Source organism: Sinohyriopsis cumingii, chromosome 4 (genome assembly GCF_028554795.1).
Source record: "Sinohyriopsis cumingii isolate HCF-2022 chromosome 4, ASM2855479v2, whole genome shotgun sequence".
In the NCBI taxonomy this organism is placed as follows: domain Eukaryota; kingdom Metazoa; phylum Mollusca; class Bivalvia; order Unionida; family Unionidae; genus Sinohyriopsis; species Sinohyriopsis cumingii.
In genome coordinates, this window is record NC_142964.1 from 20,966,136 (window position 1) to 20,989,646 (window position 23,511).

The following is a 23,511-nucleotide window of genomic DNA, read 5'->3' on the forward strand; positions in this document are numbered from 1 at the left end:
AAAAGATCAGCACCATTTTCATTTAGGAACAACTTGTTGTCATCAGAAGTCTGTCAGTGAAAGTCCCCTGTTGATATGACCATCTGTTCTGGAACAGTTGTGATACGATTTTCAAAATGGCGGCCAAACTGGAAGTCAGATTGGTACCATTTTTATTTAGGGCCAACTAGACAGAATAAGAAATCTGTTGCGGAACCCCCATGCTGATACGACCATCCATTTATGATGAGTAGCGATAAAAACGTTTTCAAGGTTGTCAATGTGGCAGCCATATTTGTCATCCGTGCAACACAATTTTTGATATATTATCATCTAGACCATGGGGTGAATGTTCGTGTAAAGTTTCATGTCAGTCTCACCCAAAGTAGTTTGGAAGGAGCAATGATAACAAACTTGTTCTGACAAAAAGAGGATGAACAAAAGACTATCCCACAAGTTCTTCTGGGATATGACCAGTAGAGCTAAAACTGGAAGAAGTTGCTAAATTCTCACAATATGTTGCTAAGACATGACTTGAAAAACAGGTTATGTAGCAGATTTATCTGCAAACACCACATAAAATTCTCCGGCTTTAGTTTTGATGTTTCAACCCCTAACGCAGGTTAACTCTACTGGGAGTTTACGGGTGCATTGTCACAAGAAGAATCTAAGCAATGCATGCGGGTAAGGTGGGGTAAAGGCCATTGTCCACCGTCTGCAACCATACCCTGGGCAAGCAGCTCATTAGACAACAGTACATCCAGTAGCTGTTTCTTTCCAAAAGCGAAACTGTAAATCTTTGTACTGAATGGGGTTGGTGGCTGCCTGTCATTGTGGCAGACCTAAATGGTGACATAATGCGGCTACATGTATGAAACCTATTGATGCCATTTGTACCATGTCTGCACAGCCAAGAATATCTGCTTCATCTTTTCTTGGGCAGGAGTTCTGCGCAGAAGCTCTGTTCACAAGAAACTGCTGGTTCTGCCTAAAGATATTTAGCTTTGACCTAATGGCCCAAGAGCTCGATGAGGTACTCCTCTGACAGTCATTTTGCTTTCGTGTGGTATATTGCTGTTATGGCGTGCATCAAAGTATCATTTGGTGCAATCCATTTTTGGGACAGAGGCTTATTGTGTTTATGTGGTACACCTCCACCCCCATTTTTGTGGTGGTCACTGCAAATTACGGTCTTGGTGACTGGATACTCTTTTGTCTCTGATGCAGTTGAGGTTATGGTACTGTCTATGGCTAGTCCTTACGACTGTCCTCGAGATGATTTGGAACTTGTATACCTTTTCTGACAATTTTGCAAGTGCCTAAAACAGATCAATGAAATGTTGTCCCAAGTTTTTTACTCACTTATGTGCAGTGGGTATCGGCCATTTTCCAGTTAAAGACACTGTGATAGTTTTGGTTGTGGTTCTCAAACCTTTCATATCAATTACCTTCAGAGAAAAGTAAATGCCAGCAAAGTTGAATCTGCCAAGATGCTGGTGGTACTTGCCTGGGATATTAATAGTTTAACAACTGTCTGCTGGATAAGGGACCAATAAAACAGTCTACTCAAAGCACTGGTGTAATTTTTCTTCATGCTGATATAGTAACTGATCATGGTAGCATGTACGTTGGTGTTGGAATGTAGCTATGTCAACCAAATGGGTGGTACCGTGGCACTTCCAGCACTTCACATTGGTCAAGTACCCATCCTGACACCATGTCTACCTAAAACTGGGCATACTCACAATCATGGAGCATAGTAACAAATAATGATAAATTATTTACACTTCTAAAGTTGAAAAAAAAATCACCTAGTATGAGCCAGCATCATGGGGTGGGGATCTGGGCTGGTCTAACAACTAGGCGTTTTTAAACAGCTAACAGTTGGGCTATGTGTGATGGCTCCTTGACCATTCAATGAGAGCAGTGGAAAAGGAAATGCATCATGAATGTTAACTGGACACTATGAGATAAACATATTCCATATTTGAATCAATACCATTCAATAGAACTATACAAGTGAAATCAATAGTTGAATTATGGGAGTCAAAATCAATAATAGATGCATTTTACTTATGGGTGAAATATATATTATTCACATTTTTGTACAAAAATTCTATTCATGATCCTCCATGACATAATCATACATTGTTCATATTCCTGTTTAAAAATCCTATACTTTGATCACCCTTGGTGATAGAATCATACATTGTTCATATTCCTGTTTAAAAACCCTATACTTTGATCACCCTTGGTGATAGAATCATACATTGTTCATATTCCTGTTTAAAAACCCTGTACTTTGATCACCCTTGGTGATAGAATCATACATTGTTCATATTCCTGTTTAAAAACCCTATACTTTGATCACCCTTGGTGATAGAATTATACATTGTTCATATTCCTGTTTAAAAACCCTATACTTTGATCACCCTTGGTGATAGAATCATACATTGTTCATATTCCTGTTTAAAAACCCTATACTTCGATCACCCTTGGTGATAGAATCATACATTGTTCATATTCCTGTTTAAAAACCCTATACTTTGATCACCCTTGGTGACGGAATCATACATTTTTCATATTTGTGTATGAAGTCTATACTTTGATCATCATGCAATTAGATCCATAATCAATCATATTTGTAAATTCATCCACTGATTCTCATTTGATTACTCACTGAAGTTACATTTATGATTAGTTCCATTTTGGAATTATATGATTTCCTTATATCAGTTAATGAACTCAGTGTGGATCATTCAGTTAAGTCCATTGTTGGACTTGAATATGCCAGATATACATGAATTTCAGAACACTGGTTTACATATAAATCACATAATGCCAATATATTCAGAAGGAATTTCAAGATTTCTCAGTTACTTCAGTCTATTTGGTGATTTCAGTGTGCAAAACGTCACAAAGAATGGTGAAAATGTAAACAAATTGGCAACATTCATGCATGATTTATGTCAATAAGGACAGAATATCAACTTAAATGAATCATATAATTTCTTTACAAGATAGATTTGGTAATGATTAACATAATCAGCTAGTTCACTAAATTAGACAAAAGCTTCACTCATCAGATGGTTGCCATTTCATTTGTACCAATCTGCCTCAGTATCAATTCATCATACATGTTTAACAGTGGATGTTAGCGAAATGCTCATTTTTGGAATTCAAAGAGATTGGTGAATTTCAGCAAGAAAATACAGACATTGCAGCTTTAAAAATCTCAGCTAAAATTGTGAGTGATAAAATAATATGATAATACAGGCAAGGCATACCATTATTTTCTTTGTACTTTTGTTGACTTCATTGAACGGCCTATGCTCATAAATCCAGTACAAAGCATAGCCATTATAAATACCCATTCAATCCATCCGACATATATGCACACATCTATGTAAAACCATTTGTACACCATTCCTATATTAGGTCTAATAAGAACATTGACGGGATAAACTAATTCAGATCAAAGGAACTAAACTACTTTTCATGAAGGCTACATCATGAAATGGATATGGATTGTTGGTCACTCAAATTCTTCATCATCACTGAACTAATTCTCACAATACACTTATACAAAATCAAGTATAAAATAAAATCACACAAACTATATGTAGTCATACTTCAAAGAAGTCCATGTTTTCAATTTTAGCACTTGACAAATACTAGACTTACTCACGATAATTACCATGAATCTTTATGAAACACTAATTTTCAATTAAAGAAAAAAATAAATACTTGCATTGCTGAAATCCATTATTACATTAGTGTTTTGTCTGTTCAGGAAAGTTAACTCAGATGAAGTGATCAACTAGTGTCCAATGCTGTATTGTTGGAACAGTTGAAATAAATGAACACAAAACTTCAATAAAAATTTAATATTAAATTCTCCATTTACCTGTTATTTAATGAAAAGATTCAACAAGTAAAACATGGCTATGCTCAAGGACCCATTATTCTTTTGATAATCCAGGCCCGACAAATACTGATGGCTTGGAGAGTTGAAGTGATCCTAACTCAACTGAATAGCCAAACATTCAAATCAGGTTTTGAGCATATCTGAAAGGAAATATTCACCACTTGAATATTTTCCTGGGAGTTTAGAAGCACTTTAAAAAAGGAACAAACTTATTGAAATGTAAACTGTGCTATGTAGAATTAATTTACACAAGAACAACTTCAAACCTGTCTAATTACTTGAAACTAAAACTCCCAGTCACAAGGTAATCATAACATACCAGTTCTCATTACTCAATGCTCCTCACCATTCCTATTCCATGTTTTTTGGGCACACTTATAAAGATACCTGAAATATGGCAAGCTGATAAAAAACACGACTGATAATTGGGGTCACATCAAAGTCAACAAAGCCAATGTAATAAAATTTTATTAAATTAGTCTCATGTTCATTGTTAACTAATCACTTCCCTGAAAATCTTACTGAGATAGTCCCTGCATTTGACTGAACAAGTACTTGTTGTGACTGTCCTTCTTCAACTATAGTCTTTTTTCAGTTTGCAAAGGAGTTTGAAGCAAAACGGTAAAAAAAAAAAACACCTACATTCATCAGTCTGAATTCCCCCTCAAAGATTTCAATATTTTAATTCTTTGGTTTCAATAATTTTCCTGGTAGATAAATAAATACAAAAGTAGACAAAGAAAAGAGGATGTATTTTAAAGCTTTATTAAAACCAATGAATATATCTAAACCCATCTAAATCCATTGTACAAGATACTTGAAAGGAAAATATGCTTCAGCTCTAGATACTAACTTACAAAATATAAGATGGAAGAATATAACTACAGAGATACAAATGCAGTCGGTTCAGTTCATCCATTTATTTACAACCTTATAAATCAACCCATATTGCAAACCCATGAAATAAATGAAAGACTTAACTCTGAAATAAAAACCGAAGTTATTACAAACACAGAATAAACCATTAGCTACACCAAAGAAATTCACCATATGTCCATCAGATAGAAGCTCTGTGGAAAGAGGGATAGAAAAAGAAAGGGATCAAAAAAGGACAACTTCATGCAGGATGTATCAAATGCACCATTTTGATACTCAAATCAATATAAACATCAAAATATTCAATGCAACAAGAATTATAGAAACTCATTTACATTCAACTTACTTTTCAAATTGATGAAAACAAAGGATCATTTGTCAATAAAGAATCTGTGTCATTCATTTTGATAAATTATCCAACGTTAAATGACTATAATAATGATCAGTACAATAATTGCTTTGTCTACTTGTGGAATTGGGGCAGACTTTGAGATAATAATGTGAGATGTGAACAAACTCTTATGGCTGGTGACAGTTAAATTTAAACAAAGTTTTTAAAATTATGCATGAAAAGTATCATGTCTGCATAATCAGCTAGATACATTTTCCATCAGAGATCCGAGTTATGACAGCAGACTACCATAATTCAGGATCTGATGCATGAACTGGCAATCTCTCCGAAATCAAATTGCCTGTGAATTTGGAACATATCCTTTTCACTCATAACTATTACTAACAACTGTCTCACTAGGTGCTCAGCAATAAGAGGTTAGTGTTAGGACTGGTCAGCCTGGTGTCAGGATAATGTGACTGGGTGGAACTTCATGCTGCATGCCTGCAGCATAATGCCCCAGTGCTAGACGTCACTATTAACTGCCACACTGCAGACCTTGTAGCAATATGACTGACATTTTTTAAAATCTGCATTAAAAATCCAAATCACACACACATACACACAGAATTATTTCTATAAAAGCAAAATCTATACAACCAGACCAGAAACATATGTATCACATGTACAAGTCTCTTTGACTGAAACTGGATCATGGAAGTCTGGCATCAAAATTATCTAAATTTACAAAAGCAAATAAAATCTTCAAACTACTAATTAAATAAAACATAATCAATATTACTGACCCAAGTTTGCCCCAATTCAAAATTCCAAAACCTTGAAATAGGTATCTTAAAGTCTTAATTAGAAATAACACTTAACATTTTCTCATCCAAAAACTCTGAAGAAATAATTCCCCCAGAAGCTCAGAATAAAGAAAACAATTGGTGAAATCAACCAAAAAAGAATGCTTTTTTCCCCTGGTGAATGAACACTTACTGATCTTGACAGGTCAGTGGTCATATCATTGGTCAGTATAAAGTCCAGATAATATATGGGTGACTATAGGATCACAAGAGGGCTCCCCAGCAGATATGCTAAAAATGGTTTTAGAAAAAACAATAAAATCTCAATTCCGTATATATATATTTTATTTACAACATTCATATCTTTAACACTGTCATACATTTATGGTACTATTTACATTTATAAATATACTGTTGTAAATAATCTTATTAAAATATTTTCAAAATTTTTGTTTTTATATGTCATCAGACAATTTATATTAACATTTGAAACAATGTGTTAGAAATTGCCATGATTTCCTTTAAAAACATTTTCTACTACTGTTTCAAGCATCATCAGCAGCAGAACAAAATCAAGTGATGTTACTATCAGGTGTAATCATTTAACCAAAGCTGAGTTGCCTCCCTGAACATTTAAAACTGATATGAATATCCAATGGCTCTATACTTTCTTACTAATTTCAGCAAGCACATGCAGTTTGTTACTATTGTTAGTACTAAAAAAATACATCTGGTAAAAAAGTGGATAAAATAATCAATAAGCAACCCTCCAGGCCAACAAATGGCACACGTGGACCTAATATTACTCACCTGTGAACTGACTTGTATAAACTTGTTAGAGTAAATTTGCCAGTACATTATTTTTGAACGTTTAGTTTTTACAGTGGTCATATCTGAGAGTAATTCAGCAACAGCTGTACAAACTTGAAAGCCCTCTATGCCATGATGCTTACTACCTGCTATGTTCAAATTATATTCACCTGTTCTGAAGAAGAAGTCATTTAAATTATCATGAATCAGCATCAGAGAAAATTTGAAAGCACTTCAGGCCAGGTTGCTTTCCAAGGTTTTTCTATTTCTGGTAGTAATGGCTATATTTGATGTCAGATTTGAATCATTTAAACAAATCTCAAAGAGATGAATGCCAGGATGCAGTCTGTAAAATTTAGTCTAATTCTGATAGGTGGTTTTTGAAAAGAAGTAAACTGCATCTGTGAATGGATAATGGACGATGTACAGTGCTTAACAAAGGATCGTACTATAAACTCGGTCTTACAGCAAGGTTAGATAAAACAGATAAGACATAAATTATTCTGGTAAGAAATTTTACAATTATATTCTATATAAAGATATAAAGTAATCATGAAACTAATTCATTGGATCAATATTCTATAAAGCAAATTGTTTTGATCATCCTCAAAGAAAACTTATGCAATCAAGAAGTATTTTTTTTTATTGCTGTCATGGAAACTCTACTGGACAGAAACCAGGTCCATTCACTGGCTGTGCGTCAAATCCACGCCTGAAACATAAATTAGCAGAAATATTTTCTCTGACTGATATATTTATACTTTGAAAGGTAGATGGGGAATGTATATACTTGATTATAGGTCAAAGTCAACAACAAACAAAATTGACCTGCCATCATATAATGCATTGGCAGATCAGGATCAATGCTGGTTAAACCTAACAAACTATAAATAGTCAGATCTGGGTCAATAAGATAAGAAGATAAGATAAGCATTCTTTATTTCAGACTATATAGTCCATACATCTCAATTAAAATACAGATATCAAGTAAAAACATTGTAAACATAAAAGAACATATATATCATACGTATAAGTATACAGACACATCTACACAATTAACTGCACCCTGCATTGTTCAGAGCAAAATTAAGTGGCACATTTAAAGAGTAATTTGTTCCATCTGCTAATAATTTGAGAATTTAAATGAATGTCATAGTTCCAAAGAGATTTCAATATACAGTTCTTACTACTAGATATTCTTGACATCACTGAGAATACATACTTTCTCATTACTTCATCAAAACTGAATAACTTAAAATTTACAAACATGTTGGAGGCACTGTTCCATCTAGGAAGACCCAATAGAAAACAAAGACTATTATTATAACCAATAACTAGTTTTCTTTTCATACATTCACTAAAGTTTGTCCACAGAGGAGCACAATAAATAGTGCAGCAATAAGATTTGAATAATCTAATTTTGATATTCAATGAACAATTCTGAAATTTTCGTATAAGCATATTTGTTTGAGTACACAAAAATCAGTAATGATTCATCATATCTTCATTATCTGACCGATTGGATTTCAAAATATAACCCAAATATGTATAACTGTTGACAATCGTAAGAGTATTGCCGTTAAGATGTACAGGGGGAGGAGATGGTAATTTAAAAGAAGTTGACTGAAAGATCATGCATACTGATTTTTTTGTATTATAGATATCATTCTCAAATGCGTATTGTTCACATATCTTTAATAATTTCCTTAAACCTGTGATAGAAGGATGTATCAATGACATATCATAGGCAAAACTAAAACTGTTAAGAAACAACATATTTGGTGGCAGACATAACCCCATGTAACACTGACCCAGCTTATGATTTAACTCACATATATATATATATATATATATATATATATATATATATATATATATATATATATATATATTAAATGACAAAGGGGAAAGAATACCACCCTGCCTCACCCCACTGGTTACATGGGAAGTGCTGGATATTAAACTTCCCCATCACACATAATACAACTGTTTGCCATACCAGTTAACTAAAATATGAACTATGTAGACAGATATTTTAATATCAATGAACTTTTTAAAGAGTGTCCAATGACTGACTCTATCAAATGCCTTATTAGCGTCTAAGAAGCATGCAAACACCGGGCTGCCATGTTCTACATAATAGCTGACAGTTTCCTTAAAGGTATTTAGACATAAATCTGTTGAATGCTGCTTTCTAAAACCAAACTGATTATCGGAGATTGTTACCTCACATCTTTGTAGTATGATGCATTCAAATATTTTTGAAACAATAGTCATAAGAGCTATAGGTCTGTAGTTATCTTTGTCTGCCAGGTTACCAATTTTGCTTTTTAGTAGCGTTATAATTGTAACTTTTGTGAAATCATCTGGTACAAAGTTATGCACAAAGATACAATTAAATAAAGTCTCCACATGAAGTCTAGGTGCTGAAAATTTAAAATGTTCCACAAATAACAAATCTGATCCTGGACATTTACCCCCCTTTTTGTCTTGTTACTGCACTTTGGATCTCAGATAATGTGATTACCTCAATACGAGCAGAAGGGGTATTCAATGCTGAAAGCACATGCTTCTTATTCGATTTATTTTTAACACTATTGAGTAAGTCTTCAAAATTATTTTTCCACATGTTGCATATATTATTCTGACCATGGTTCCCATCAATCCGAATTAGTAGTTTATTTGAAGTTGTTGTAATATTTTGTTTAACTTGCTTCCAGAATTCTCGTTGGTCGACATTTTCAAATTTTTGTGCAAGAGAGTCTGCTCTATGTTTTACTTCCTCCTTCTTACAAAATCTAAGAGCACACTTAAATTGCACTCTTATCTGGTGCATTTGGTTACTGAAATGGCCATGACGAGGTTTACCGTTATCACGCCACATAAGGTAAGCATTTTGTGCAAAGTCATGTGGTCCTTTGACATAGCCATACCAGCCTGGTATAACCCAGTGACCATGTTTGGAATTACTGGTCAAGCTATTACCGGAGTTCGACAAAGCTTTTACTGTATCAGTGTATAATCCATTTATTTGTTTCATATGCATCTGATTATATCAGCCGTGGTCATTACAGTTCACATCACAATGTGGGATCTCAATCTTGTTTAATAAGAATGTAGATGTCTGAGTATAATTCAGTTTTTCGTCAGAAGTAAGGTCTGACCAACTGTTGTTGTATTTCAAAATAAAGAGTTCATTGGGACAAGAATAAAATCTGGGAAGTATATCAGTCTTAATAGTCATTAAAGTAGGACAATGGTCGGACCCTACTAGGGTGTATTGTATTCTCATATCACTTATAGCGGAATGAGCAGACTGTGTAGAGACACAACCAAGATCCACTGTTTTGTGTGAATCACTGACATAAACAAAATTTGTTGTGTGGTTTAACATGGACAAGTTTGACATTATGTTGTATAATGTAGTGGATGTTATGCTTACCTGCTAACATGGACAAGTCTGACATTCTGTTGAGTCATGTAATAGATGTTCTGCTTACCTGCTGACATGGACAAGTTTGACATTCTGTTGAGTAATGTAGTGGATGTTCTGCTTACCTGCTAAGATGAATGAGTGGGACATTCTGTTCAGTCATGTAACGGATGTTCTGCTTAACTGCAAACATGGACAAGTTTGACATTCTGTTGAGTAATGTAGTGGATGTTCTGCTTACCTGCTAAGATGAATGAGTGTGACATTCTGTTCAGTCATATAACGGATGTTCTGCTTAACTGCAAACATGGACAAGTTTGACATTCTGTTGAGTAATGTAGTGGATGTTCTGCTTACCTGCTAACATGGACAAGTCTGACATTCTGTTGAGTCATGTAATGGATGCCCTGCTTACCTGCAAGCATGGACAAGTTTGACATTCTACTGAGTAATGTAGTGGATGTTCTGCTTAACTGCAAACATGAAAGAGTTTGACATTCTGTTGAGTAATGTAATAGATGTTCTGCTTACCTGCTAACATGGACAAGTTTGACATTCTGTTGAATCATGTAATGGATGTTCTGCTTACCTGCTAACATGGACAAGTTTGACATTCTGTTGAGTCATGTAGTGGATGTTCAGCTTACCAGCAAACATGAACAAGTTTGACATTCTGTTGAGTCATGTAATGGATGTTCTGCTTACCTGCTAACATGGACAAGTTTGACATTCTGTTGAGTACTGTAGTGGATGTTATGCTTACCTGCTAACATGAAAGAGTTTGACATTCTGTTGAGTAATGTAATAGATGTTCTGCTTACCTGCTAACATGGACAAGTCTGACATTCTGTTGAGTAATGTAATGGATGTTCTGCTTACCTGCTAACATGGACAAGTCTGATATTCTGTTGAGTAATGTAATGGATGTTCTGCTTACCTGCTAACATGGACAAGTCTGACATTCTGTTGAGTAATGTAATGGCTGTTCTGCTTACCTGCAAACATGAATGAGTTTGACATTCTAATGAATCATGTAATGGATGCTCTTACCTAACCATTCTGCATCGATGTTCCTCCATCCTTCCTTCTGCTGCACTAACACTGTTCACTGACTCATCACTCCACAAACGCTCAGCTATGGCTGAGGCACGGGGCCTGTAGGAATAATTTACATGGGTTATGACCAGAAATAAACATGGTGGTAACCATTTGTAATGTGTATGCAATACATTTCAGCAAGAATTTGACAGAATGCTATGTCTTGCCTGCTATATAGAATAATCTAAAAGTTTAGATGCAAGAAGAAGAAAAATAGGCCAAAGAGACCTGCATTTGAATGCAGTGAGTAAAACCCTCCAAGATGAGTACACCCTTCAAACTTTCATGAATGTAGATAAAAAAACTGTCAAGAAAATGAGCTAAATGCAGAAAGTTGATGCAATCATAAATGACTTAAGAGTCACTGTGGTCTACATTTGCCCATTGTGAATAGTACCTGGAATGATGAATGTACCCATCAAGTTACATGAATAGTACCTGGAATGATGAATATACCCATCAAGTTACATGAATAGTACCTGGAATGATGAATATACCCATCAAGTTACATGAATAGTACCTGGAATGATGAATATACCCATCAAGTTACATGACTCTACACAAGTCTACATACAAAAATGTCAGAATTGAGCTAATGCAACAGCATAATCTTAGTGTGAGAATGTAGGTCACAGTAACCTAGATATGTATAAGTTAACTGTAAGATGAATAAACCCATCAAGTTTCATAGCTGTACAGACAATAGTTTTAGAGAAATTTAGTTAAATGAAAGAACTAATATAATCACTGGAGTCTGAAAAGTCACACAGGCCTAATTTTGCCTGTGGCAAGTAATACTCTCTAAGACAAATAAACTCGTAGTTTCATGACTTTACATCCAAAAGTACCTGAGAAACTGAGCTAAATGCCAAATGTTATTGTTGATGCTTACAACAACATGAACACTTTTGGAAACAAAATCCTGTCATTTTCCAGGTGAGACAAAAATGAATTTGACAAAATTTCCTGCAAATATGAAAAATTAGCAATAAAATGATTTCATATCGAACTGTTGAATAAATCTGTACAATAGTGAGGTACTGCATTATGGCTACTTTATATTTCTCAGAACTTACCACAGCCTTGAGATCACATTGGTATCATCCACATACTCGCCCCAGAGGCAAGTTTCTCCTCCAATTACCAAGGCTTTTTGAGCACTTGTCCCTTTAAAATAGATCAGAAATGCTTTCATATCATTTTTCCTCAATGCCTGCAATGCTAACCTAGATGCAAAACTTGAAAACTTTACTCGACAGATCGAATTATGCCTGTAAGAATGGGCATACTTTCTGTCCCATCCATATTTATGGTGAAGCAAGAAAGACTGCTGTGATTTATTTATGTTTATTCATGCTGAAAAACTAGACTAACATAAAGAAGTACTTCTTTAAAAATCATAAATATTCATGGAAAATTAAAGTGCATTTTTTTATGGGTAACAAATATAAACTAAATTAAATGTTTTCTAAAAAAGACAGTACTGTTGATAAGGTATGGAAGTAAACAGTAAGATGCCATCAAACTTTATCCTTAGAAACTTCCACTTTACTCCTCAATAATGTCATCACAATAAATATTTCTGATTTTATAGTCTGCAGTCTATAAGCCAATATTTACCTTTCATTTAAAATTTTCCTTCGAATAATTTGATAGCATTATGAAATATTTCCTTTATTACTGGCAGAAATCAAACAATCTCAAACAGATGGCAGTCATCATATGTATGGAATTGTTATTGTATAATGTAGTTTCACTTTTCATAGATACATGAATTAAAATGTACTACCTATGATCAAAAAGTAACCATTCTTTAACAGTTAATGTAACTGATTAACCTATCAAATATTGTAAATCCTAATATAATTAGCATCAATACTTACAGGTTACTGCATTTGTATGAGAAAATATGAACAAGTTTTTTTAAATTAATACTGCATGACCTTTGGGAGTAAAGTATCCACCTGAGAAAATGAGTTCATATTTTCCCACTGAATGCAGTAATGTTTTTATCATATACTCATATTCTTATTCTAACTTAGGCTCAATTATAAACAAAATACACTATAAGAAACAAAGTAATTGAATTTATGCTGTATTCCAAATATAAACAGACAACTATAGATTCATCAACACACAATAACAATATCAATGTGCACATAGCACAGCCCAGTGACCTTTAAACTTTGTCATGTGCTTGACATTACTTTGAAAAAGAATTGTCATTTTGGTCTATTTAAAATTGAATTTTAGAGTCGTATTGTGAATGAATGCATATTGCAATAACTTTTTGCAGTTGGTCTTGAATGGATTGATTTATTTTCTGTCGATTCTACTCAGTTATGCTGGTTATGGACTGGATTTATTAGCTGTGTCAATTCCATACAAAGTACATATGATCTGAGCAGGGAGGGATGCATCTTGACTCAGCTGCATGAGTGTTTCTATTCTGTCATTGAATGTTTGGAATCATAATGTGCGAAGAATATGAACTCATTCAACTGAAATTATCAAAACTATGCTATGGAATATCAAATTCACTTCATTTTGAGTGCAGTAAGGACAATGTTGTTGCAGTTGGTAAAGTAGTTGAAATTACAGTATAGTTTCACAGTGTGCAATCAAGTTGTTAGAACCCAAGACATAGCTCATTTAATTTGGATTTGCAGAACTACATAAGAAAGAACATTCGGAAGAAATTAAGTACATTTTTTTTTGCCATTCTTATTATCATGTAAAGAAGGTATGTTTATGCCTTGCCACTTTCATGCTCTTGGTAGGGACCACAGCTATGTTATGACCTGTATAGCATCTATTGCTAGCCTAAATCCGAAACACTGCATCAAAAAAGTTAACGTGGAAAAATGTACAGCAGCAGGAGCGTGACAGTCCATTCAGCCAGTGGAAATAAGAATTCTTCACTATCTTGGCTTATTGACTCTGAGGCCCTTACTTCTGAACCAAAATCTTCAGTTGCATTTCTTTTTCCTTGTATAACTTTCACTTATAAAATGGTAATCTGATAAATATGCAATAGCTCTTGGCCTCAACATGCTTTTCTGTGCTATTTTTATATAGGTCTGAGAGTACTGGTCTTTGTCTGAACCATCCCAGTTACAAAATGTTATGAACATTTCTCCTACATAACTGTTTAAATCAGGTGTCTCAAACTCAAACCACCATGAGAGCTGCATGAGGGCATTTTCAATGGCCCCAGGGATGCACCACCTTTGTTATCTCTAATGACATCCATCATTTTGTGGGCAACATGATAAAGCTTGGCGGACACACGTTTGAGACCCCTTGTTTAAATGATCAGAATGGTATTTTCAATGCTGCTTCTCTCACATTTGTTGTGGACATTACAAATATCAAGTTCATTTGTTTGCTTGCTTGAAAATTTAATTTGTCACTCGGTAAACTCATCCACATTGTTCACTTTATTAGCTATACTTTTAAATAGATGAAACAGCTTCGATAGTTCACTGACAAATTAATTTAATAAACTAAAACCTAAATTATCGACTACATGAGTGCATATGTTTTGTTTCCAAAGTAGTTCCTAATACACTATACTATTTTTAGATGCACATATCATGCAGTATTTAGTTGTTCAGTTTCACAACATACTGAATGATTCTGACAATGTAAAGTTAACGGAGAAAAAAATATGTATATAATAAAATTTCTTTTCCAATCTATTATCATATAATTGGTGGCACAAACCTTTGGAAAATGTTATGATGGACTAAATACAATTCCCATTTCTTTGCAGGTTTCACCTTGAACAGCATTTTCATGATTTTGGTTTCATTCTTAAATTCCCAAAAATTATATGTGCTTTAAATTATTAAAATAAGGGGTGGTAGTATGGACTGTGATTACTTAACCAGATAATGAGTAGCCACTACATGTGAAATAGTGTGGCCTCTTAGGGATAGCATTTTTACCCAACATTCAGCTGTGGAATTATATGGAGATAATTCATGCACGTGATGTATGTATCCAGAGAGCTAATACCAGGATCAAAAATGTTCGTAGCTACAAAATATGTAAAATTCCATTACAACTTTTAAATTACAATTTTTATTCATATTTTCTGGTTGACCAAAATTGGGCCTTCACATTGTTAAAAAAGGTTGCAATTATTGACTAGCAGCGGGGTTATCGACAGAATGGTTAGATTACTTTCAGATTGTTAAAAAATATCCCTGACAACTAAGCAGAACCTGGATCCCATTACCACAGCATTTCCATGCAACTGTTGCATGTCAATAGAGATTTCTGATTAATATAAACAAAGGAAAAACTGACTGTCTCAGGTCTGCAATGACTCTGTAAACAGGTGGATTAGCACCATTGTTTGTAACAGCAAGCACATGACCTTTTAGTACCCTTGATGCTAATCGAACCAAGCTATTTGTAACATCAAGCATAATGATATTTTCAATGTACATAGAGGACAGGACTGATCTTGTGCCATGTTTTTGGGGCTCCTGAACGCTTCTCCGTATATAAAAGAGAGTAGCACTGATCTTGTGTAGTGAGTTTGGGGCTACCTGAATGCTTGGTACACATATAAAAGAGGGTAGGACTGATCTTGTGCCCTGAGTTTGGGGCTACCCGAATGCTGGGTCCACATATAAAGAAGGGTAGCACTGATCTTGTGCCCTGCATTTGGGGCTACCAGAATGCTGGATCTACATATAAAGGAGAAAATAATTTAATAACTCAACAAAATCCAAGTATTAAGAATAAAGATAGCTTTGAGGTTCAGATGATACTAGATCAAACAGGATTAAACGTATGGCCATCAGTTGCATGAAACTGAAAATCATGTTCAAACAGGATTAAACGTATGGCCATCACTTGCAAGAAACTGAACATCATGTTCAAACAGGATTAAACGTATGGCCATCACTTGCATGAAACTGAAAATTGTGTTCAAACAGGATTAAATGTATGGCCATCACTTGCAAGAAACTGAAAATCATGTTCAAACGGGATTAAATGTATGGCCATCACTTGCATGAAACTGAAAATCATGTTCAAACAGGATTAAACGCATGGCCATCACTTGCATGAAACTGAAAATCATGTTCAAACAGGGTTAAATGTATGGCCATCACTTGCATGAAACTGGAAATCATGTTCAAACAGGATTAAATGTATGGCCATCACATGCATGAAACTGAAATTCATGTTCCGTTTCTATGAAAAGTAGCAAATAACACTATCCCTCTAAAAATATGTATAAGTAATTTTAAATGTTTCTTTATCTCTTAACAGAGAACTTATGAAAATACTCAAAAAGATATTCTGAGAAAAATAACGATATTATTACCATTAATGAGCATTTCTATTAAAAGGATTCTCCACTGTTTGACATAAAGTATAAATGCTCCTTGACTATATGATGGGAGGTAAGACTCATTAATTCCTCTCAGGATTAGAATGAGTTATGTCCCTTTAAACATCTTAACTGGCCTTTCAAGGTTAAAAGTTCATATGAGCTAAATACAGAAGGTGCCTTAATACCATTCTTAGTAACATACAGTAGGCAGAATGATATACATTTTGAGTAAGAAATTTCTCCAAGCCCCTAAAAAGATGTTTTAAAGCTAAATGTGCAATATCAAGTAACTCTTCTGGGTTAATGAATTTAAACTGGGCTATCAGGGACTTTTCTTTCTGAGCTAACATTTGATTCAAAACTGGCGAGACCCTGAGGTGGCAACAGATTCAGCAAGCATCTGGTTCAAAAGCTAGGCTGCATTCAACTGACAGCTGGGCTGCATTCCATAGATAGCAAGGCTACATTTAACTGACAGTTAGGCTGCATTCTAAATAGACAGTTTTTGTATATGATGTTATTTGATCAAGGTGAAATCTTGGTCTTTACCCTGCATGAAATCATAGTTTCTGACCTTATTTCTGTGTACTGACCATATTATGTGCTTAGCTAAGTAATGTTCATAAATAATTAAATAACACTATGTAAATTATGTAAGTACAGTGACTTGACATTTGTTTAAAATTTATCCTGTGCCTAATGGAAAAGGTTAAGTCATGCACTGCCACAAATGCGGCAATCCTTATTATTGACACTACTATGAAGAGCTGATTAGATCATGAAAAACCCAACTCTAATAAAACAGGAGCCCCTTAATGGAATGGTTCTAAAATATCCAAAAACAATTTCCAGGAAATCTAAAAAGACCATTTCTTCTTTTTAACTGTTGTGCATATCTGATATTCTTGAGCCATGAGATTTTCAAATCAGTCAAGGTGGCTGCCAAATTGGATGCATGACTGTCAACATTTTCATTTAGTATAAACTAGACACCATTAGCTGAATTTTGGTGAAAACCCCATATTGATATGACCATACATTTAGGAGAATGACTGACAAGATTTTCAATGTTTATTATGGCAGCCATATCATAATTAGTCATCAGGTAAAAAACCCATGATGATATGATCTTCCATTAAGGAGGAGTAGTGATAAGAAGGTCTTCTTGATGATAATTATGGTGGCCATATTGGACATCATATTAACATCAGTTTCATGTAGGACCAACCAGACATCAAAAGTCTTATGTTGATATTCCCATCCATTCAGGATAAGAAGCTATAGCAAGTAATTAAAGATGACTCAGGTGTTGGCCATATACTGAATGTCGGCGTATGTGAAGTTCTTGGCATTTTCTAAGTATGTTAGAAGGAGTAGCAATAAAAAATTTGTTCTAAAATATGGATGTATGCAGGACATCATATGAAAGATGACAGACAACATACCATTCCATAAACTCTTCTGGTTTGTAACCAGTAGAGCTAAAAACAAAAAGCAGTTTATGGATGGTCACATCAGTTATTACTGTAAGGTTGGGATAGGAATCATCAAACAGTGTACCATTGAAGTCCTGTGGATCACACTGATAATATTGGGGCCAGTCCTTCCCATACGAGATATGGTTCAAATACCAGCAGGATGACAGGAGAGTTTTATAGCCAAATGAGGTAACTTTAGCAAGCTCTTCCATATAGCCACCCTTCCAAACCTCCACTATTGCATCTGCTGCCACCTAATGCATAAAAAGCCATTTTGTAGAACTTTAAAGTCATAACTTTTTTCCCCCCTAATACCAAGTAAGTAGATGCTCCAATATTACTCCAAGAGGTCAAATCATGCATGCATGATGTTGCTCATTTCAATATATGGCAGCTATTTTTTTGTAGGTCTGATGTATTTGGAGCTGTAAGAATAGTACAGTGTGCATTTAATAAAGTTGAAATATTTTAGGTGACTTTCAAATATATGCTACTTACGACTAAATATACCATGCATGCTATGATTCATACTTTAAATGTTAAGTCACCTATGATTTCCAAGAAAGGGATAATAAAACCATTAAGTAACTAAAACAAAAGAATACCATTAAAGTTCTGAGGGTCACACCCGTAATAGTTGCGCCAGTCCGAACCATATGAGATATAGTCCAAGTACCAGCATGATGACAATAAAGTCTTGTATCCAAGGGAGGTAACCTTAGCAAGCTCATCAATGTAGCCTCCCTTCCACACTTCAACAACTGTATCTGCTGCTACCTAGTGGACAAAATTTTAAATCCATAATAAATAATTATGAAACATTTTCTTAAGAGAGAAGATCTATTCTATTTTCAAGTGTCCCATCTGTGTCAAATGTGCAACATTTTCATTAAGTGATCTAAATATCAGATCTGAAAAAGCATATAATACACTTATTATTTTAATATGCGGGCTTTAATGAGTTCAGTTCAAACAATAACCCATTCTTTTACCATGAACACTATAAAATCATGATACAAGAGCATTCCATGTTTCATGATACCTCAAAAAGTTAAGGAGATTTAAAGTGTAAATATGATTTCCAACCATGGGGAAATCACTCTGTAAAGTACTAATCTTAACCTGGTATGGGACACAAACTCTCTTGTCATGACACAAGTACATGACAATATCTCAGATGGTTCAGGAAAAATTAATTAAAGAAGTGTGTGATGTATGGACCGATGGACAGATACAACTTGTAATTAAACTCCACAAGTACTCATCTAAAATAGATGAGTCTTATGTGGGACAGTTCTAGAGACATTGAATGGAGTAGAGTGTGAATGAATGCACAGATGGCAGACATACAAAAGTTGAAATAAAAATGGGGACAACTCTCAAAATGCTTATCAGACTGATTCCATTTTTTTTAAAGGAAACAGTATCTAGCCATGATACTAAAGGATACAAAGTTTCATGATGATATCTCAAAGGTTTCATGTGATAATAAGTAAATGAAAGTGTGATGGAATGATAGATGGACAGAGAGATGGTAGGGCAAGTAGACATCAGTACAACACTCCCCAAAGTTCTTCAGCAGGGAATATACATAAAGTATCATAGAATCCAGGCAAAAATCAAATCTAATAAACAGTAAGCATTCCTTAGTACATAAAGACACATCAGGCATACAATCTAAACAATAAATTCAACGAGAAGAAACTAGGCAAGCACATACATATAGTAGTTAATATTCACTCTAGTGAAAAGGCATATTGTCATGGATGATAGTCAAACTCATGAACATGGACCATCCTAGAACCATTAGCAGTCATTCATGGCTGGAAAAACTCAAAACTTAAAACAGTTAACTTTCAAAACAAACAATTTTTTTTAAAGAAAACATTAATGTTTTTATCTTCATATTCTACATTAAAAAGTATGGACATATGGGGGAAAAGTTTAGTTACCCAGCAAAATGTCCAATTATCTCCAGTTGGTGGCAATTAATGTTTTCCACAATGTCATTATGAGCAGGTGGTCTTTATATACAGGTAAAACTGTTTTGAATTTTGAATGAATGGAACCTTATATAAGTGACTTGTATACAAAGGTGGCTGCTTTATACAGGAGGTCAATGTAGTGTGTTTGCCTAAGCACGTATATTAGTCAGAATTAGATGTACTATCTACTTGGCAATGAAACAATACCATCAAAACCTCGTGGGTCGCATTGATAATATTTATGCCAATCCAATCCATAGCTTATGTGATCCAGGTACCAACAGGCTGCCAGCACAGTTTTATATCCAAGGGAGGTAACTTTCGAAAGCTCTTGGAAGAAATTTTCTATCTTCCACACTTCCACCACAGTATCTGCTGCCACCTGGTGGACAAGATCCAAACTATGTTATAGTCTATTCTCACCTATCCAGTTTTCATTTAATCAACTGCCACTTGAATACCAGAACATTAGCTGACAAAGCTCATGACAAGAATTTATTCAATTGGCATTTTACTCCTCAGTTTGAAACTAACGTTCTTTTCAATTTAAAGGGTTATTTTCAAAACAATGTAAAACCCACAAGATGCATAGTTATACTGCCAGACCGAGTCTTAGTCAACAACAAGTTTAACCTATTTGAATATGTTGAATGAATTACTAGCCAAAAATATTCAGGTTATGTTTGATTATAAGGTTCTATTTGAGTAAGTATTCTTACAGTTATTTTAGTTGCACACAGAACAAATTGGAGCTTGAACCTATTGCATAGTTTACATTGATCAAATGTTCAAATTTACAACATGCTGACAACTCTGGATTAAAAACTTAAAATGTCTGTCCCAATTCTTTTATATGTATGCATGAATTTGCTTGCATATAATATGCCAATACATTGATTATCCAGAGTTCCGGCTGATCAAATGGCAGTCTTTTAGAAGAACACCCGGTAGTTAGGGTAAATACAAGTTAGTTATTAGAAACCCCTTGTGTCCAATTTTGGCATTTTATTACCAGTCAAAAATCAGTCCTTTTGGACATGTCCAGTTTATATGAATATTTCGTAAGTTAGTGAGAGTGTATTAGCAACAAATTAAGTATCTGGATTAAAATGGCATCCAGCAGAGAAATGTTAGAAATTATGTTTCTTTGTACAAATTTGGGTTGGAATTACTAATAGGATACAATAGTGTCTTTGATGAGTGCACATACTGCAACTATATACATTATTCAGTTGACAATTTTCTTATATATATATGTGTGTGTGTGTGTGTACCGATTCATCATTCTTTACTAACAACAAAAAAATTAAACAAATAATCACTGTTCAAAGTATTTCTTGTTTCATATGCATCAGGTAACACTGGTAACTGCATTACTGATGCCACAAGTTTTGCACCCACTGCCCCTCCCCAAATTTATGTAACCAAACGATTATGCAATTGTTTTCTTAATTAACTGACTTGTCTTGATATTGCATGCATCCTATTTAACAGGCGAATAACACTTAGTGGATGACAACATTGTTAGAGCAGGGTTTCACTGTAGTGTTTGCATGCTAGCTTTTTTCCTACAATAAAGTTTTAAGCATGTTGTCTGCATTATTATCTGTGATTGTTACCTCACATCCAAAGCTTGCAGTAGTATTATTCAAAATTTTCATTTGTCACCTTTCCCCTTTTCTTTTTAGTGTAAAAATTACATGTATTGCAATTTGTATAAACAGTTGTACCTTGGCTCCATTATCAATGACTTCTTGCCAAATAAGATAACCTTTCTTGTAACTGTTAATAATGTCCAGCAAACTGTAACAAAACAAGAAAGTTATTATCTGTGAAATCCAGTATAATAAAAGTCAATGTAGGCATGATAATTGATACTATGCAAGTAATAAAAGTCAATGTAGGCATGATAACTGATACTATGCAAGTAATAAAAATCAATGTTGGCATGATAATTGATACATGCAAGTAATAAAAGTCAAAATAGGCATGACAATCGATATTATGCAAGTAATAAAAGTCAATGTAAGTATGATGATTGATACTATGCAAGTAATAAAAGTTAATGTAAGTATGATGATTGATACTATGCAAGTAGTAAAAGTTAATGTTGGCATGATAATTGATACTATGCAAGTAATAAAAGTCAATGCAAGTATGATCATTGATACTATGAAAGTAACAAAAGTCAAAGTAGACATGATAATTAATACTATTCAAGTAATAAAAGTTAATGTAAGTATGATAATTTATACTACGCAAGTAATAAAAGTCAAAGTAGGCATGATAATTGATACTATGCAAGCAATAAAAGTCAGTGTAAGTATGATGATTGATACTATGCAAGTAATAAAAGTCAATGTAAGTATGATAGATATTATGCAAGTAATAAAAGTCAATGTAGGCATGATAATTGATGCTATGCAAGTAATAAAAGTCAATGTAGACACGATAATTGATACTATGCAAGTAATAAAAGTTAATGCAAGTATGATAACTGATACTATGCAAGTAATAAAAGTCAAAGTAGGCACGATAATTGATACTATGCAAGCAATAAAGTCAATGTAAGTATGATGATTGATACTATGCAAGTAATAAAAGTCAGTGTAAGTATGATTGATACTATGCAAGTAATAAAAGTCAATGTTGGCATGATAATTAATACTATGCAAGTAATAAAAGTCAATGTAGGTATAAAAATTTATACTATGCAAGTAATGAAAGCCAATGTAGGCATGATAATTGACACTACGCAAATAGAAGAATATCACCAACAATCTTCCAGTTTCACATAGGCGAGTTTTCTCAAGTTGATATTCAGATGGACCATAAAAAACAGCCATCATCAAGTCCATATTTCTTTTAGTATCATTAAATGATTTCTGGAAAGAATATCATAGGGAACCAAGTTCATTGCAAGATGCACCCACATGGCTAGCAGAATCTCAGCAGGTCATCTTAAAAATGATTTCCTGCCCAAATAGGGAGTGAGGATAGATGGGTGCTAATATCTAGAGATGGATGGACAAACGAATCCTAAATAGTGGTCCCTCATTATAAAGCACCTTGTTATATCACTGATACTCTTATAATGTGGGTATGGACAGGAATTCCATTTCACTGACACTCTTATAATGTCGTATGGACAGGAATTTCATTTCACTGACCCTCTAATAAGTGTGAGTATGGTCAGAAATTTCATTTCACTGACACTCTATTAATGGGGGTATGGACAGGAATTTCATTTCACTGACACTAATAATATGGGTATGGACAGGAATACCATTTAACTGACACTTATAATGTGGGCATCGATAGGAATTTCATTTAAACTCTTATAACGTGAGTATGGACAGGAATACCATTTCATTGACACTCTTAAAATGTGGGCATGGACAGGAATACCATTTCACCGACACTCTTATAATGGG

The 23,511-nt window shown here is 34.2% G+C and overlaps 1 protein-coding gene across 3 annotated transcripts in view; it reads right to left on the bottom strand.

The window, feature by feature from the left end:
• Window positions 1–6,247: 6,247 nt before the first annotated feature.
• Window positions 6,248–23,511, bottom strand: part of LOC149800782 (beta-hexosaminidase subunit beta-like) — a 40,560-nt gene continuing 23,296 nt past the window's right edge. Inside the window, exons 8-12 of one of the 3 annotated variants that reach the window (XM_089954761.1) lie at window positions 21,808–21,880; window positions 18,175–18,346; window positions 12,338–12,428; window positions 11,214–11,318; window positions 6,248–7,442 (exon numbers count right to left, since the gene is read on the bottom strand). In XM_089954761.1, coding sequence (XP_089810887.1) covers window positions 7,382–7,442; window positions 11,214–11,318; window positions 12,338–12,428; window positions 18,175–18,346; window positions 21,808–21,880 — 502 coding nt within the window. In that variant the 3' untranslated portion in view covers window positions 6,248–7,381. Of the gene's footprint in view, window positions 7,443–11,213; window positions 11,319–12,337; window positions 12,429–18,174; window positions 18,347–18,697; window positions 18,870–20,284; window positions 20,460–21,807; window positions 21,881–23,511 lie in introns of all 3 variants that reach the window. The other 2 variants (XM_089954759.1, XM_089954760.1) reach the window with 2 other exon arrangements.